The following is a 19,678-nucleotide window of genomic DNA, read 5'->3' as shown; positions in this document are numbered from 1 at the left end:
ATGCTATCTCTAGTATAATTATAATTAATAAATTGAAATAAAAATGAAACTTCTCAAAATTACTAAAAGAAAATGTTTTGATTGACCCAGTTAGATTTTTTTTTTTCCTGTTTTTGTGAAAATTTTCAAATTATCAACCAAATTCATGGGACAAGAAAACCATTTCCCACTCAGCTCTACTATTTTTCTTGTACAGAGATGGTAGTCAGTGATGAAGTTGCAGATTCCTCAGCTGGTGTAAATTGAAATAACTCCATTGACTTCAGTGGAGCTATGCCACTGATTTGCATCAGCTGAGAGTCTAGTGCAAGTATGTCCAACCTGTAGCCAAAATAACAGCAGTTTCTTTTTCTGCCCTTACTCTCGACAACCCATCTGCTTTGACCTGGGAAATCCCTTGTCCTCAAATCCCTATGCCTGTTTGCATGAAGTTCCATGTGCTCAATGTTAAGCACAGACTAGTTCAGGTGGCCCTGGATGTTTACCTTTATTTGACAGGTGATTGAAAACTTTTAGGCCAAATTTTGAATTTTTGAAAAAATGTCAATCACTCTATAAGCTGGTCAAAATACCAAAAACGTAGCACAAAATCTTTTTACTGTTTTTACCAGAAATCTGAAAATTTTCCACCAGCTCCCTCATTTCATCCAGATACTCTGCAATACAAAGGAACTTCTCAGTCAGGTGTGACCATAATCAATGTCCATCAGAGCCGAATTCTGTGCTAGTGTTCATCCAAGCAAGAGACATTGTCTAATCCACAGACTAGCTTGAATGGTCATCATCTGGTCCTGGCTGGCTGTGAGATCTACCTTTAATTCTTTCTACTGAGGTTTTCACATTATTGATAGGAGTATTGAGTAACATGCATTCAATTGCTACTTCTACCATGGGAGTATATTTTATAGGAAATTTCTGAAAGTTTTGTAGAACTGCCTCTTTTTGTAGTCTACAGCATTAAAACAAAGGCTGTCATAGCCACAAAAGTAGTACCTAAAGTTTGGAGGACTTTGTGGGCCAACTTGTCAGCTACACTCAAATCTCCCTCTCCCACCCGCCCTCCTGTGTCATGAAAAACTTTTTTTTTTTTTCTGCATCCGCTCACTTAGGTGCTGGGCATATATCCATATGGTGAATGCAAATTGTGAAGGTGATTGCTCAGAAACGGAATATAGTCTTTCTGATGTTACTCGCTATGATGTCATAGTAACCAAGAAGAATGGCGGCATTGCCTGTCTAGATGAGTCAGGGCCTGAGAGCTGCTTTCTTGATGTGTGAAATTCCAGTCTGGGATATAATCTAACTAAATGTGTCTGCAATAATAATAATTAATAACAATTAATAATAGTAATATTAACTAAATCTAATAAAGTGAAGAGGAAAATAGCCATATCATCATTATTCCTTTATTAGAATCATGAGCTAGTTCCAGGAACAGCAAGGCTAATAATTCAAAACCAATTTTATGTGGCGCAGACTTCAGCTAATGTTCTCTCTGGTCAGTTTTTCACTATGTGTATCATTAGAGTAATGTCGCTTCAGTGATGTATTGTATTAAGGCATCATCTTTATGCTCGGTTGCTTTGATGTATGAGACCAACATGGAATCGTGGCACTCTGCCTTTATTGATATATAGTAACACTGGTCAGCAAGATTGGGTCTAAGTGTATGGTAATAGCTTTGGGTTCTTTTCTGCTAATATTCTCATTAAATACCCGTGGGAAAGAAGGTTGCTTTTAAATAGCTATGACAAAGGCAGCAATGCTACAACAAATGAGAAAGTAGCCCCACCCCTTTATCATGCCTGGTGGCACCGCAATGAGAGACTGTGCTAATGAATCCAAGGGGATGTGGTCCAGCTCGACAAATGATGCAGTAGGAGGAAACTCCACTTTTGCATTAATAATGTGTAAGAAATGTGGTTATTATCCTCCCACTTGGTCCCTGAAAAATGACTCTCAAATGCTGATGAAGGCTGCATCAAATCTAGTAACAGCAGGAGCCTCTGTTCGCCTTATATATCATTCTATAAGAAGAGTTTTACACCGTCATAAAAACTATAAGGCAGGTGGGGGAGAAGGAGGAAAAATGGCAAAACCAGCCAGTGTTTCAGTAGCACCTGCCTTTTCACTGAAGCATTAAATCCTTTTTTTTTTTTTTAAATGATAGATTTAACTGCAGATGTTACTTTTAATTTATTACGATAGGTCAGGGCTCTTTCTTGAGCATCCGCTTTCACGGCATTGTTCTACTAGTAATCCTGGATCTGGGGTCAGAGTCTGAATTTATGTGGCCTGAGAACTCTTTTGAGTTCTGCTTGGTGGGTTGCTTGCTATGTCACCGCGTAGGGTTTTGGTCTGTGGGCTCTAGATTGGTGTCATCACATTGAGGTATCTGAGACTGCTGATCACGGACCCGTGATATCTGCATTCTGTTTTGCATATCCGAACAGTCAGTTCAGATGAGTTTGCTTTTCTTTTCTGAATGGTTCACCCAGGCTTAGCCCAGACTGGAATTCTGGGATCAACTCTGCCCCCTATATGCCACTCCAGTTGTGTATGGGGCTGTAAAGGAACTGAAAGGGGTTGGGTGAGATCCTCTGATATAGGAGCAGCACAGGGATGACATAAGCTCCCTTATACTTTCTCACCCCCACAAGCCCCAGGATAAGATGCAAGGCAGGGATCGGGTTGAGGGTGGGAGGAAGCCTAGCCATAGTGCCTGGCATTGTGGAGATACTGAGATACAGTGCAGTCCATAGGCAGCCTGGAAGATACTCTTAGTTATGCTGAATGCTGTTTTGGCTGCCTTGCAAATTTGGTGGTGTAAAGCCATCTTTCCTCCCACTCTCTGTGGCCTGTATCTTCTGTGCTGCGTCTCTGACGCAACACGGATTTGGACCTTTTATTTTAAGTATGCATCAGGCCACTTCCTAAATGTGAAAAATATGCTGGCAAGTCAAATACAAATAGAGAGTATATGACTTATTGAAGTAACTTTTTTGATTAATTTCAGAATGACAGTACAGAAGCCAGCATGAATTTCAGCTTCAAGACTGACTCTCCCAATCAGTGCAAATGCACAACCAAATAACTAGGAGCATTTACATATGCAATCAGAGAGATTATGCACACCTGAACCAGGCCTTTAAACATAAGTATGTTTATTTTATTTGAAGACTACCCTGAAAAATATGAATGGGGTGGGGGTGGGAACTAGATGTTTTAAAATTGATGTTCCCCCCCCCCAAGATCAAGGAAAAACATGTAGTGTGAGGCTATGGCTTATGGCAAATCCTGAAAACCCTAAAATCTTCACAGCATTTTCAAATTACTTGTAAAAGGCTCTTTGCCTTTTGTTTTTTTTTTGTTTTTTAAACACCACCTCTGACCCCTCCTCCAGCCAGTCCCTAAAATGTTAAAGGTCTTTTACTGAACACACACAGAGAAAGGGAAATTCAGTTATAGCTGATTGTTTTCATGTGTAGCCCTGCTCATTATGCTGAGTGATTTGGGGCTCGATTACAAAGGTATTTAGGCACCTCGCTGCCTTTTTAGATGCCAAAGTCCAACATTTAGGCGCCACTGACATTCATCAAACCACTTCTTAAGTGCCACCTAATCTTGTAGATGCCTTACTCCCCGTAGGTGTTTAAATTTCCACTGATGCCGCCCTGCGGCTAATGAGCTGCTTGGGGCCCTAGCTCATGCCCAGAGCTTGGTGGGATTCTCAAGCTATGCATTCCCCTGCCTGCCTCACTCTGGTAGGCATTTTCAAAGCATGCTCTCTTCCTCAAAAGACAGGAACGAGCAGATAAGGAATTTTGGGGACTGCTGTAAGCATACATGTCCTGTAGAATATCCAAGAGCCCCAGGGTTAGTGTAGGTGACTCGGATTCCATCCTCCTGGTCTAACTTGGCATAGGGACTAAAGCCCAGGATTCCCATTAGAGTGCCCAGGCATGGGTCATTCTCAGTTTCTCCTTCTGAAGCTGTTCCATGCTGTGTAAATTAAATTTTCATTGGAGCAGGGGCTTGAACCTGATTCTCCAGCTAGAGAGTCAATCTCTCGCTTCTCGCCCTCTCTCGTGCCCCTCCCCCCCCCCCATGGCCTAATGAATATTTACTTATACAAAGTGGAAAAGCTTCAACAGAAAAGAGTAAGAGACCCCACCCCAGAGCAGCCTCTAGCATGGTGGTTGGGGAAACTCTCCAGGATGGTGGGAGACATGGATTAAAGTTGCTGCTCTAAATCAGGTACGGCAGGGATTTGAACTGGGTCTCCCACACCTTGGGTGAGTTCTCAACCCAGTGGACTATTTATTGTTGGGGTCAGGTGTCATCTCTATGCTTTTTCATGAGAAAGGGCTGACCTGGAGAAGGTTCAGGGATGAAAATCCCAAGTAGAGATAGGCACCTCTTTCTGGCCTATCAATAAGGACATGTCTACACTGTAGCTGGGAACCTGCTTCTCAGCTCCAGTAGACAGACTCACTAGCTCTGCTTGAGCAAGTGCAATAAAAATAGGAGCATAGACAGGGATAGCACACTGGCAGGACTTGAGCTAGCCACCCAAATATGTACCCAGGGGGTTTGGGTGGGTTTCTATTTTGTGGCTAGCCTGAGCTGCTGCCTGTGCTATCCCCAGCTATGCTGCTCTTTTTAGCATGTGAGCTCGAACAGAGCTAGTGTGTGTCTGTCTATCCAAGCTCGGAAGCATGTCCCAGTTGCAGTGTAGATGCGCCCACAGATGCTTCAGTACTTTTTGTGGATCTGGGCCACAGATCCACCCTCATCCTTGGCATTTCACTCCTGGCAGTTACTTACTCATCCTGCTGGCTTCTGAGAATCCCTTTCTTAGGCACTGAACTCTCCCTATAAAATGCTATGGGAGCCTTGGTGTCTAAATTGGGGCTGTGAATTCTACAGGGCAGCAGGGAGCCTAAGAATTGGACATTACAATGATCAGCATTGCAATGCATAAATCCCCTGTGTAAATCATCCCAGTCAGGATTATAGTGGTGGTGCAAAGTGTCTAGGCCAGCACAGAATTAGGCCCAAGAGTTGTCTGAAAAATTGAAGGGTCTTCCATAAATGCTTTGCCCAGCAATCTGTTGTCCTCCAGTTTTGCATGCCCATTTTTGAATGGTAAATTAAGCCAATGCTGGTTTTTCATGTGCAGAGTAGGGGTGTTTGTCAGCTTCTGAAGATACTCAATTGTGTGCACAAATTTTGAGAACAGGCCTGACAGTTTGCCAGCCCTGCACATGGCTTAAAATACCTACAGCAGAGAATCATTTAAAGGTAGGAAAACCAGGTTAGTCTTTGGGTTTAATTCTAAAGATTAATGGTATGTGGATTTTGTTCATATGTGTGTTGCATTAGCATCCTCTATAAAATAGGTGCTCAGATCCCATGGTGATGGGCGAGGCATAATAATTTCAGTAGGTGTTAAGTTATGCTATACAAGTTCTCTACTAATTAGCTAGGGCCAGATTTTAGCTATCCCTTTTTTGAGCGCATAGGGGAGCGTTCAATAGTTCCATTACCAATCCAAGTTCCATGAAAGAGTCCTGTATTTAATAGATAAAAAACAATGTCTCATTAAGGTAAAAGAACAACAAATCCTTTTGAAATAAGTAACTTTGTAAAATATTGGCCTATAAATAATATCAGTTTAACTTTGGAATCTTCTATTAGTTTTGCAACATATACAGGTTAAAAAACTCTGTGGGTGTGATTTATTCAGGGCAAGGCTATAGATGGGTGACTTGTGTGAGAACAAAGTCATTTGAAGCTTATGAAGTGGGCTTCAAATTTGTATACACAAAGCGAATTGGCCGCATAATTCATGCAATCCAACAAGGAAGGAAAAATAATTAGGATACAGACTACAAAAGCTGTGTAGAAAATTGCCTTTTAGATAGCTGTCTTGTTTTCATTGGTAAACATAAATGAATCATCATCTTCTACAAGTTATCATTTGGAAAGAAAGAGCGGGGGGAAATGTTGGAAATCAAATGCTTGTTTCTCTAAACGTCTTTTGATTTTGCAACATACCAGAAACGGTCTTAATTTTCCAATACTATATCAATTAATTGCATAATGCTGACAGGAATATACAGATTCCTCAAGGGAATCTGACTTTTAATCTGGTTGTATTAATCTTCCCTTGAAACAGCAGAAGTAATTTAAGCAGTTTTTCTGCTTAGTTACAAAATAATCCATTTGGAAAATTGAATTGTGTAATTTGTAATTGTTTTCCAAGCTTGGTAATGCAAAATTGTATTGGTAGCAAATTAAACATTTAAAGTATGACCACTCTGCTAATCACTGGTTGTTAAACATTTATTTTAATGAATACTATCACTTATTAAAAATAAAGTGTCCTGTCTGAGACTTTAAAAAAAAATTGACAAGGAATTTTTGGCATCTTTATTGGAATGTCATATATCAAGATTTATCAGGCGTATTATGTTGTATATGTATATGTGTCATTCCTTACTGTGAAATGACAAATAGTATAAAGCTGGTAGCCAGTGGTTATGGATCTCAAGCACAGCTCAAATAAACATGTGAGCCAAGGGACTAGGTCTGAGAGTGATAGTTTGTGATATATAACTAATAAGTCCAGTCTCAAAATTCAGTAGGTGGTTTTAGCCATAATCCTTCTACAAGCCAGAATTGGAAGCCTTATGAAATGTAATATCATTTTTGTCAGATGTCAAACCATAACACACTTTTATCTTTGTGTGCATGCAGCTTTGCACATGCAGAGATGGAGGCTAATGGTTGATAATTTGCCCCTTTAAGAAAGATGTGATTGGCCCTCTAAACATTTTAAAACTCTTTATGCCCACAGGTGCTAGCATTGTTAGCAGGTGTTTTTGTGACCACAAAAGCGGGTACAAGTAAGAGTACATATAACTTTTGCACCCATACATGGAGGCCAGAGTAGTGTTCCAGCTGCAAATGTACTCCTCCTAATGTTCCATTAGAATACCGGCACTTTATTACTTACATATGAGGTGAATATGGGTCAACACCGGAAGCACATTTTGAAGTCTGTTTTGAAGCAGTTGAAACAGTTTGTGGAGTTCATGTACTGCTATTAACATGCATGAATGGGCTTTTGGGGCTTTGTTTGATAGGAAGAAGCACTCTGCCCTCCTCCCTCAGAAAGCCTGGTAAGGGAATAAAATATAAAATACCGTGAGTACATGCACACAAATCCACAGCCTATGCATATGCAGGGACAAGATGCTGTGCAATTTGAGAGTGCATGTATTTTTGAAAATTGGGACTTAATTTTGAGTTCCTTGTTTTTTAGATGCCAGATTTTAGACCCGTAGACCTGACTTTAAAAAAAGCCAAATACCTGTAACTTCAGTAGCTGCAAACCCACAGTACTTTTCAAAAATTAAGCTCTAGGGGTGAAATCCTGACCCCATTGAAGTTCATGGCAATAGAAAATCAATGGATTTCCCCTATTGTGTAAGCAAGACATTTACAAACAGAAGCCATGACAAATTTTACAATCAAATGTAATTTTTTCGGGGACTATTATATTAACTTTATGAATGTTACATGGATCATTGTGTACTAGAGATTGTATTCTACTTCATGAGCAAGGGTTACTACAGCTCCTCCAGGGGGGTCATTACTGCAGTCTCTAGACTGTAGGCCACTCCAGAGAAGTACCACCCCATGGGGTTGTTTTCATGTATTGGTTTAGATATGTACCAGAGGCCCAAGGAGACAAAGAAAGGCTTTTTGGTATAAAAGACTGAGTTTAACCTGCCAGAGGTGCTTCATTTTGATTGAACAAATGGACAAAACCTTTTTATCCCAAACCCTGCTGAAGGGTTGGTAGGACTTTGACTTGCCAGACTTGTGAAGTAATATGATGAAAAACTGTTATTACAAATTCCTATCCGTATGTAGGTTCATGGTTGCTGACAGGTCCTGTAGTGCGTACACATCAGACAGATACAAATGGAAATACTTAAGGTTAACAATGGTACTTGACAGTAGAAACATACCAGCAGTAGAACAAAACAGGTCAGCTGACCAGGAGGAGCTTAAATAAAGAAACAGAGAAACCGGGGGCCAGAAAGGAAGAGGTAGGATGGGACAGGAGAGCAGAAGATCACAGAAGCTGGCTGAGGGGCTCCATGAGTGAGAGAGACCAGCTAGCATACCACAGCCTGTATGAGGAGGGAATGCCTTGTCTGTCTGCTTTCCTGGACCCAGATGGTTCCCAAGGGCTCACAAGGGAAGTGTGAGCTAGAAAGTGAGGGACATTGCGGTTTCAGATGTTTGTTGTTTTGTATGATGCATGATCCCCTGTTCTTGACGTGTTTACAAATAAAAGAGCATAAAGGTTTTGGATTGTGCAAAGAGTGTGTGTGCGTGCGTGCGCGGACTGCTCGACAACTGCTTTGTGCCCTGAGAGAGTTAAACTGTAAACTAGGACCTTTACACTTATTGGATGGAGTTAAAGGCAAGGGGTGTGTTTAATTAACTGGGGTATCTTGTGGGGTGTCAGTGCTGATCCTGAGGATAGGGCAGGAGACAGATCAGGTAGTAGACTGAGACAGTACCCAGGAAGTATGCCAGAGAGGCAAAGGGAGGAACCAGTGCTGCAGCTCTAGAAGTCTGATAAACCCCAGGGGATCCAGAGCACAAGGCAGAACATTTGTCTGGTTTTAAGCCAGACTGTCCTGTTTTTGGAAAGGTTTGTCCCTATCTGGCACCGGACATAGTTTTTTTTTTTTTTTTTTTTTTTTTTTTTTTTTGGTATCATAGGGGAGGAGGCCATTTTACAGAGTGTGTTGCTCTGCCCACTCTGGCGTGACCTCACATGCATGGTGCAGGGTGACACCACTCCAGAAGTACTGCAATGTCCAGTATTCTGGGGATGCATCGGTGGCCACTCTACCGAACACAGAGGCTTAGATGCCACTGACAGCAGTCCTAGGCAGTGCTCACTAGGACCTGTGATGACCTGTAACCACTGGAATATGTCAGTCAGATCTCCCCACTGTATTTTCCACTGAATGCATCTGATGAAGTGAGCTGTAGCTCACGAAAGCTTATGCTCAAATAAATGTTAGTCTCTAAGGTGCCACGAGTCTCTCAGGTGTATTTCTTTTTGCGAATACAGACTAATATGGCTGCTACTCTGAGCCCTTGGAGAGACAGCAAAGCATGGGACTAGACTTTTGGTCAGATCTGGCTGGGGAAATCGGAAGTACCAGGAGGCTGCAAGCCTAAAGCCCTGGTCAGGAGAGAGTAGAACATGGGTCCCTGTCCAGTGAGACTGATTGTTAGAGATCTAAGACGACTTTCTTTGGCCAGAACACAGAGGGAGGTCACAGGTGCAGTTACTCTGAAACTGTGGCAAACACCCAGAATTAGTGGCCACTTTTGAAAATGTTCTCCTTAATTTCTTTGCATCTCATTTTTCCTATTTCTAAAAATGGGAGCTGGTACAGTAATTATGATCTGAAAGAGTTGCTGAGGATTAGCTAATTAATGTAAGCACAGCACAAATCATGCATATGAAAATACATTTGCTGTGAAAGAGTCTGAGTCAAGGAGAGCTAGTAAGATGCAGAAAAGAAAAGTAGTAGTGATAATAATAAACAACACCAGGTAAGATAGTGACATGAGTCATCCTCAAAAAGCCAGGAAAAATTCAATCACAGATATTTTCAGACTTGCTCATCACCCGTTCTTGCCAAAAATCACAATACTAAAGATATTAGCAGTTTGTCACTTTTCAACATGGATTCAGCATACATGTGCCAGACCATTTGCACCATCTGCCATGCAAGTGTCAGTAGAAGGAAGGCTGCCTGGACGCTTGGAGGAGATGATGATGATGATTGATGATGATGAAATGGCTTGTTGAAGGATTCAGCCACTCAGTTATTAAGAGGTCTTTACCCAGTTTTCCCCTCAGATACACAGGTGCCGCTTTGAGCCTAGAGAACATGGATAACCCAACGGCTAAAGTTAGATCTTAAAAGGAGGGGATGTTCCCATGTTGGAATGTGTCTATCTTCTTCGTGATCTCTTGCATGTTGGGTAACAATTCCAGAAATAAAAATATAGCTGTAAAGAATAAAAGGGAAACAGCAGAGACTTCTGCTGCACAGCTCAGGCTACATAAAATGGCAGCCATGAAAGCAAAGCACACAAAAAGTAAGTCTTCTGGCTGAAGAGTCTGGAAGTAGAGGATTGAAGAGTTTATCTATGAAGGGATGTTGCTGGTTTAATACTTTTCATCAAATCATTCATGTAATTCATGGTCCAAATGACGCCCATAGTGCTTTGGTTTCTTCAAGTTATTTCTCTCATTGTGTTTTATGAAGCCTTGCACCAAAAAAAAATTTGAGTTGAAGCCAGCTGGGAAGAGAAGGAATGATGTGCACATTATCATAGATATTTGGACCAGGACCAAAGGTCAAAATTGTGGATTATATATCTATCCCAGCACACAGGATAATGTTTCTACTACAGCCTGTTCAGATTTGCAAAACCAAATATCAGAAAATGTTCATAGCTACAAGTAAAGGATTTCAGAATGACCACACTGTGTGAAATGCCTCCCCCCTGAACTAAGTTTCCAGTGCAGTTTGCTCTGAAGTTTGGTAGCTGTTTGATTGATTAACTTTATCTACGGGGCTAATCTTTCTACATTTTTGTTTATTATCTAACTTCAGTTATAACTATGGGTTTTTCCTTCAGTATAATATCTGATAAATCTTAGTCTCATTTAAATCTATGGCAAAGTTCCTACTGACATCAATATTTTCAAGATTTGTCCTAAAGGGTGAAATTTACCCCATGCATGACCAGCAGAAGGCACATCTGAAAGCCTTCAAAATAAACTTTCTACGAACCAGGCCATTATGTATTCCATATATTTTTCTCCTCTGATCTAATGTTGGTGTGAAGAAGAATTTATTTTGTTCATTAGGATTAGTGTTTCTTGATGACTGTTAAAGCAAATTGAATCAGTGTGAGCACTCTGAAGGCAACTGTTATGAGAGAGAGAGAGAGAGAGAGAGAGAGAGAGTCTTCTTTGCTTTGTGACACAGTACGCTCATAAAGAGCACATGTGAAAGGAAAAATGAACCAAATGAAAATAAATTTTGCTGTTCAAATGGATGAACTTTGGCATTTCAAGCATGAATTGGAGTGTACTAAATTACTATTGAAATCTATTGCTCTGTCTTTTGGATTACCATACTAGTTCTTCATAACTGCATGACCTTTGAGATGAATTGATAATGTCAGTACTTTTTCCCCCTTCTTCAATTGTATATTCCTCCCAAACTCCATAGTCATGATATGCTGAACAACCGAAAACCCGTGTTTAAATTTATACACTGTTCTCTCAAAGAGCTTCAATATTTACATAGAAAAGAATTCTATTTGAAGCTTCTAAAAGCTTAGTCACCTGACTACAATGTTCCTTGCTACCCTCAGAAGGCCTATGGAAGAGAGACTTTTGAACCCCAATCTACCAAAACATTTAAGCACATGTTTTAATGGTAAGTATGTGCTAAATCCCATTTAAGATGATGAAGGCTGATATCGCACATCCAATCTGCAGGCATTGGATTCTTCCATGGTAGCTCTGGTGTTGTATTTTGTGGCTTCAGCAAAAAGTTCTTTCAATGGCACAGGATCCTCAGGAGCGGGGAACCACTAACATAAGTCCCTTGAGCAAAGTCCTTGCCATTTTGGATGCACTCCATGACACAAGATAGAGTTCCCCTCTCTTCTTTGTCAGTTCAGTTCCACTACTCAATACATTTTGAGTTTGTGGACAATTTGGTGGCTCCCAAAGTGTGACTGGAGGAATTACTGGTAGAAAGATTATGAAAATGAAGCTTTCTCTGCAACCATACTTTCCCTGTTCACCAGTAGATGGGGACAAAGAGCTCCTTCCCCTGGGACATGCCTCCTGAGTTCTAGGTAAATAGCTTTATGCAAATGAAGCAGCTCTGGGGCCATTCTTTCCCCCTGTTCAACAACAGATGGGAACAGAGAGCTCCTTATTCTCTAAAGCGGTGGTGGGCAACCTGCAGCCCGCACATGGCCCATCAGGGTATTCCACTGAATTCCAGCCCACACTGCTTCCCGCAGCTTCCATTGGCCGGGAACAGCAAACCAGGCAACTGGGAGCTGTGGGCAGCCATGCCTGCAGATGGTCAACATAAACACTGTCTCGTAGCCTGCCAGCAGATTACCCGATGGGCCACAGGTTGCCCACCACTGCTTAAAGCATCAGGGCACAGTGCTTATATTGATGATAGTTAATATACATTAGAGAAACCACTGTTCATCATCATATGTCCCATCATGAAACCCTTACCCACATTAAATAGTACATTATTCTGGAGGTAATACCATTGATTTGTAAGGTACTGCTCAGCGTGAGTACAGATAGCAGAATCTGGCCTTTATTCTGGAAAGCTTTGCTCTGGATGTGTCAAGTCTAATGTAAATCATTGGAAGAATGCCTATACCAGCTTCTGGCACCAGTCTTTCTCCATGGTCTGGTCCTCTACCAACCACAAGATGAAGGCTAAATTGTTTCAGAGATGCCATATCAGTGAATTAGGTTATTTCACCTTTTTGTGATCATTGATTCAAATTCTGCAGACAAAAAACACCCACTAACATCAGTTTAGTGAAGTGCCCAGGAATTGGAGTTTGTGAAGGGAATTCTACAAAGTAGAGCAATGCTTTTCACGCAGATCTTAGCCCATAGGTAGGGAAGGAGCTATAATACAATCTCTGTGTGGCCAGAAATATTGCACAAATCTTGCACTCCCTCTATGTTGTGGTTGTGAACAATGGGGAGAACTAAAGCTAGCTTAACGACTTCAGGAAGCGGGCTCTTCCCTGTGTTCCATCTAACACTATATGCTAAATGATAGAGTAGTGCATTCTCTGTAATACTGTAGCAAACTATTATGGGTTAGATTCTACCATTCTCTATTCAACATGAGTAATAATTTACTCCACCATTAGTTCCATTTTCTTCAGAGGAATTACTCGGAGAGAGTAAAATACTATTCATTGTGAGTGAGAAAGGGAGACATTGGTCCTAAAAGAGGAAGTGTCTACTGTTTCTCTCCATGCTATTGAATTCTTTCCTTGGGGGCGAGAAGGAAATATTAGAAGTTGAACTTGGTAGCTGACAATTTGCAGTTCACCTGTAATGTGATGAGGTGAGAGGGGGATAGATATTGACAGATTTTTTCATTTTTATCAAAATGTTTGTTAGTGTCTTGTTAGCATCGGGAATGCTCTTCCATCATGGGCTCTCTTGCCATAGTCTTCCCTGTAAAAGTGGGAAGAGATCATGCAAATTAAGCACAATTATGTTATCCTGTTTAAAGCAATGTTAAGATTGATTCTAAAGCCCATAGGCAAGAAAGTTTGAGTTCTGAACTCAGCCACCTGGTGGTGAGATTTAGCAGCTGGCTTAGTGTTTGTGTAATGGCCCTCTCCTGTCTTTCTGCTGCTTCTCAAAGAAGTGTGAGTCCAGACACAGGTGGCAGCCAATGCATTGCTTTTTTTATTTTGGCGGCTGCTCACAATGCACCCATCACTTTGCTCCTTTGCTCCATTCTCCTTCAGGAGAGGTTAGCTTTAAAAGATTTTCCTCCTCTAGAGATGTTCTCTCTCTCGCTTGCTTGCCAGAAGAGAACATGCAGTAGAACTGCTTTGAGGAGGAACTGGGTCAGACAGGGTCAGTGGGAGCCTAAGGCTCATTAGGAATTAGTCTCTCACTTCTTTATAAATAGATTGTAATGCCTTTTGGTTTTCAGCACTGTAGAGAACCCGCCCACAATGGTAAAAGCAAGTGAAATTTTCCACTGGGATGTAATGTTGCTCAATGTTACCGTACCCTTTCAGTAATATTCAGAGAACTAGGAAAACCTGGACAATAATGGTGTAAGCTGTTTTTGGAAAGGACAGGTCTAGCAGCAATGTCCTTCCTTTTTCTGATGAAATTTATCAAAAAAAAATGCACCAGTGGAGGGAATCGCTGAAGTTCATGTTCAGATGACTACTTTGGCAATGAAAATATTGAGGTGTAGGGCTAAGACGTTCCAGAACAGATGTCTAAAATGTAGTCTCCTGATTCCACATTTAGCCACTTGCCTGAGCGTAAATTGTGCAAAGCAACCAACAGTTACCACTGAGTCAAATTTTAGGCTCTTTTTTGTTAAAATCTTAGAGCAAAGTCCTAGTCTAGGCTGGAAAGTAGGGATCTTTGTGTAGAAATGTTAAAAATCACCTGTTGTCTGCTGAAGCTATCTAGTAGAGTTGGACAGAAAATGGGAGATTTCCAGGGGGGAGGGAATCAACTTTGCATTGAAAAAAATGAAAACTGGTTGACAAAAACTGAAAAAGTTTTGATTTTCTGAAGTCTGGAAATTTCTGGCTAAAAAAATACTGAAAACCATATTTGTGAGGGGTGGGGAGGACTTAAATGTTCGGTTTTCAGGTTTTTGTATTTCTAACCAAAAAACTGAAAATGTTCAAAGAATGTAAGACATAGGACTGGAAGGGACCTTTGTGGTCATTGCGTCCAGCCCTCTGCTATTACAGGCCTACAAGGAAAGTGGACGCTTCTATTGAAAAACTAATTTTTCATCAAAAATAGTTTTAGATGGAAAATTTCACCTACCCTAGTATTTACTCTTCCATAGAGCAAGTCATAACAGAATCTGTTTCACCCTCTAGGTGAATGGATCAAGTGAAACCTTTTCTCTTGGTCCTGTTGATACTTCTGGGGACCTGTTTGCTCTTTCCAAAGTACTTCTTATCGGTGTTTCCCCATTGGTGTGAATGCTGAAGAGATGATTCCACCATCCCTGTGGCTTAAATCCTGTTTGTTGTTGGGTTTCACTGGAGCTTGCATGCAGACAGAATATGAGGCAGTGTGGAAGCGTCAATGTGACTACATCATTTAGAATCTTCAAGTTCATCTGTGAGCCTGATTCATGTCAAGGTAGCTGTTCCTTGTGTGTGCTCATGGGCTCATTCTTTTTGTTTTTTTTTCCAGCTTGGCTTAATGCTTTTCTCTTCTCTCCTCCGTTCAATAGTCATTATTCAGGGATCCTAATTAGAACTCCAAATTGCTCTTTTTCAGGTCACAGAGCTCAATAACGTGAAGAATATATTACGACTGCCAAAAAGCACGAAGAAACATGCTGTAGGCATTTATTTCAATGATGACTCATCTAAAACCTTTGCTTGTGAATCAGGTGGGTAAACTGTCACAGTATATTAGAAAATACTGGAATGTTAATTGTGAAATTATAAACATATTGTACCTACACACAGATTTTCTGGGCATTTATACAGAACTCGAGGCGGATGAGTGGTGCAAAGTGCTGCAGATGGAATGCCTAGGAACTCAAATTAATGACATAAGCCTTGGAGAGCCTGACTTGTTGGCATCTGGTGTAGAAAGGGAGCAGAGTGGTATGTATAGAAATATTGAACTTTATAGCATTTAGAAAGTTTTAGAACATAATTCCTACCTGAGTGCATGGCTCAGTTACTGAAATGTTTGGGCCATGCACATAGAAACCAGAAATATACTCAAGCTTTTACAACCTGGTACAAAAAAAACAACCCCGGAACAAAACAAAAAAACACTATTCTTGGTTGTTATCAGCACTAACCTGTTCTGCTAATCTGATGCTCTGATTTAGGATTTTAGAAACGTTCTAGTGAGATTTTTTTCAGACAAATTAGGTGCATTGTAATCTCTTTGTGGCAGGGAATGCTTTTTGGTTCTGCATTTGGAAGGTACCTACCCAAATAAGGTCCTAGTCCATGACTGTGGCTTGTAGGCACAAATACAAAGAATAAATATTGCAATATAAATAATAATTGCATATATAATCTGAGTTCAATTACTTCACTTGCATATGGAAATCAGCTACTTGTATGCACACATGGGCTTTCCATGACTTAATTAGTGCACACAATTTTATTAACCGCATGCAGAATACAGTTGTGAATGCCTTGTGTGTGACCACATGCATATACCTAAATGCTTTGAAAATACACTCCTCTTTGAGAAGCACAGGCTGGAATTTCTCCTCCTTTCAAGCAGCCCTAATTATTAGCTTATTTCCCCTCCAGTCTGTATACTGGCCAAACACACATTCTCAGATGCCCATGTATGGTTAACATATTAGAATTTATAGTTAGCCCTCATCCCATTTCTGTTTCATGCTGAGTCCAGGGACTTGCACTAAAATTATAACTGAGAATGCAACATCAGCTAAATTTTTAACAATTCATTGAACCTAAAAGAGTTAATTTTGAAAGCTTAGTTTATCTTTTCACCCGAAGAAAACCTGGAATTCCTTTAGTACCATTTCTCCAAGCTTTTTTAAAACCAGATTTCAGAGTTAAAAATCTGAATCTGTGTTTCATTCCATTGTTTTGGTGCAATTCCACTGGCTTAAACAGAGTTATACCATCACAGAACTGACGTAACAGAGTGTAGTTTCAGATTCTAAACCTCTAAAATACTATCCCAGCTTGAAATTAAAGAACATATTAATTTTCAGATTTACTTGCCACTTTCCTCTATCGATTCTGATTGTTACTCATTCAATCAAAAATATGTGCACTAAGTCAAGTGAATAAAAAAAGGTGATGAATGAGAAGAAACCAGTTTGACAAGTGTGTGAGTGGCTTTAGATAATTCCATGTCTGTGAGAAGTAGACTGAGGAATCCTCTTTGCGAAACTGAGTTCATATAAAATCTTAAGCAGTCATGAACGCAGACGAGAGACTTATTAAATGCACAGCCTTGCACTGCAGTTAAACTATTCTTGTGACACTTTTTATATACAACCATAATTATTAGAAGAGAATTTCATTGCTATAGTTCTTCACAATGACACTCATGTCCTGAATGTAAGGTCTGAGTAAATAGGCTTTGTCTGGGGAATCAAAGCCTATTTGGGTAGAGAATTCTGAATCTTCTGTGCAATCTCAACCGGGGCCAGGGCATTGGAGAGTTTCCCAGCTCTTCCTGAAGGCCATGGATAGCAGCTGTAGCCTACTGCAACCTTCCATATGATGTGTTGTCAGTGAATTTGTGTAGGTCTGGATCCATTAGCAACGTTCCAGTCACTTCCTAGGCCATACCAGAGCTCACCTCCCTTCCAATCTCCTGCAGAGCAGGCCACTGGAGAGTTTAGTTGTGCAGCATGCAGAGCGCTATTAAATTCCACTATGTGGCTTCTCTATGGTCTCTGATCCTTGCGGCCCCACATTTTGAACCTTGGCAGCTTGAACTTTCTCCCTTGGTGTTTGAAAGTTGAAGCTAGACAAATTCAGACTGGAAATAAAGCATTTTTTTTTAATGATGAGAGAAAATTAATCACTGGACCAATTTACCAAGTCTCGTGGTGGATTCTCCATCACTGATGATTTTTAAATCAAGGTGGGACTTTTTTCTAAAAGATCTGCTCTAGGAATTATTTTGGGGGAATTCTATGGACTGTGTTATACAGAAGAACAGACTAGAGAATCACAATGATCCCTTGTGGCCTTGGAATCCAGGACTCTATTAGGCCCTTTACGGATAGGTAATAAAATAGACCCTTACCCCAAAGGGCGTCAGATCTCAATTGTTTTAAAAAGTGATCATGTAGATAACGTTTTATAGATTTTTAGAGGCCAGTGCTATGTACTGTTTTTATGGTACTGAAATGGCTTCACTCTATATGCAGTATATTTTTAGAAACAAATGCAATCACTTAAGGGAAGTGAGTTTTTATTATTGGAGTAATTGCTAAAAGTGGATATAAGACTTTGTAATTATAAATAAAGGAAAAATAGAAAAATCCTATAATGTCTACAATATGTAACTTAAAGATTTTAGACCAACCATTTGTTTTTCTTCTAGAGAGATTCAATGTGTATTTAATGCCATCCCCTAATTTAGAGGTGCATGGGGAATGTACCTTGCAGATAACATTTGAGCATATCTGTCTTTGGGATATCCAGAATCCCAGAGTAAAACTCATCTCTTGGCCATTAAGTGCCCTCCGGCGGTATGGACGAGACCCAACCTGGTTTACATTTGAAGCAGGGAGGTGAGTGCTTTGCTATAGTACTATAAGCCATTTTCATATAGGAGCAATGGGGCGGGGGGGGGTTAATCCTAGGTGGTACTAATGAGCTTCCCCACCTCACACTGAAGTGAATGAGAGTGGAGATTGTTCAGAACCTTACAGAGGTTGTGGGGAAAACTGTTCATCCTTTTGAGATGGATAGTTTAAGTTACAACTTTAAAAAAGCACAAATTTTGCACACTGATTCTTTTTTACTGTGTAGTTATTTTTAATAAATACTGTACATGAGTCCAGAGAATTGGATGTATAGATTTAAAAGAAAAAGGGGGGAAAATATCATATTCTGCCAGTAATTCGTACAACACAAAGATTGACCCTTGGGCACTAATAGCATCTACCTTAGCCATAATGACATGAAGATTCAGTTAGGAGTGACTAATGGATCTACTAGCTACATGTACAAGTGTTTCAAGTTGAAGGCAAACTCTGCTCTCAAAACTTTACTGGAGTTCTGTGCAATTATGGAGAGCTAAATAGTGGAGTCAGGATCTGTCATGTAGATGCAAGAGGGGAATTTTGCCTTAAAGCATTGGCATTAGTGTTAAAATGCTATTTTAGTTCCTATTGGAAGCCTGTGTTTTATGCCAAGATGGATGTTTCATTGTAGACGTGAAAGAGAAAAAATCTGAAGAGAAACGGCATGGTGGCTTCACATAGGTCCCAGAGGAAATTTTGTGCTCTCCTAATGGTGCAAATCAATATAAGCCTAATTACTGACTTTCTCAGCCAATTTAGATATTGGTCTCCTCAATTAAATAAAGTTCACATCCACCAGTGCATGTGGAGGTAACATTTATCTTCTTAGTAACTTTTCTGATTGGAAACAGGTACATGGCTTCCTCTAAGCGACACTTCCCTATTTCTAACATCATCTTTAATCAATCTAAACAGATACGCAATAATTTAATTTAGATCAGTAATGTAGATTCTAGACAGGGGCCTGAGTCTCACAGCTGAATCAAACCCTTTCAAGCATACATAGTTTGAGAGTGAAATACACCAAGGACTTGATTCTATAATGTTTACATTGAGAAGCAATTATGTGCATAAGTAAATACTACTCCATGAATATGAGTTGGAGAATCTGGCCCATATGTTGTTGATGATGATGAGTAATCCTGTTCTAGTGGTTTGTATATACGTTTATGAAGTTGTATCTAAATCAATGTGTTGTACTGCAAACAATTATTTTTTGTTTTTATTACCTTTTTGCTTTGATATCACTTTTTACAACAGTACTGCCGAAAATATACTTTACAAATCACCCTGAACAAATGAAAACCTCACATTTGGATCATTTCTGTTCTCATTTTGGCAGGATGTGTGACACTGGGGAAGGACTATTCATCTTTCAGACAAGAGATGGGGAGGCGATCTATCAGAAGGTTCACTCAGCTGCTTTGGCCATAGCCGAACAACATGAGCGCTTATTACAGAGTGTGAAAAATTCAGTGGTATGGTTGTTAGTCATGCTT

General features: G+C 40.3%; 1 protein-coding gene across 8 annotated transcripts in view; it reads left to right on the top strand.

Annotated features, from left to right (window-relative positions):
* DOK5 (docking protein 5) overlaps nt 1-19,678 on the top strand; it is an 87,866-nt gene that overhangs the window by 50,427 nt on the left and 17,761 nt on the right. For 4 of the 8 annotated variants that reach the window (XR_005288727.2, XR_005288728.2, XM_038370436.2 and 1 more), the window contains exons 3-6: nt 15,188-15,302; nt 15,382-15,522; nt 17,975-18,164; nt 19,522-19,657. Coding sequence is in view for 6 of the 8 variants with exons in the window: in XM_038370436.2 (XP_038226364.1) it covers nt 15,188-15,302; nt 15,382-15,522; nt 17,975-18,164; nt 19,522-19,657 (582 nt within the window). In the remaining 2 variants the exon portion in view is untranslated. Of the gene's footprint in view, nt 1-14,824; nt 15,047-15,187; nt 15,303-15,381; nt 15,523-17,974; nt 18,165-19,521; nt 19,658-19,678 lie in introns of those variants that run through there. The other 4 variants (XM_038370437.2, XM_043495819.1, XM_038370443.2 and 1 more) reach the window with 3 other exon arrangements.

Source organism: Dermochelys coriacea, chromosome 13, assembly GCF_009764565.3.
Source record: "Dermochelys coriacea isolate rDerCor1 chromosome 13, rDerCor1.pri.v4, whole genome shotgun sequence".
In the NCBI taxonomy this organism is placed as follows: domain Eukaryota; kingdom Metazoa; phylum Chordata; order Testudines; family Dermochelyidae; genus Dermochelys; species Dermochelys coriacea.
Note: the sequence above shows the minus strand (reverse complement) of the source record. Positions and strands in the feature narration are given on the sequence as shown.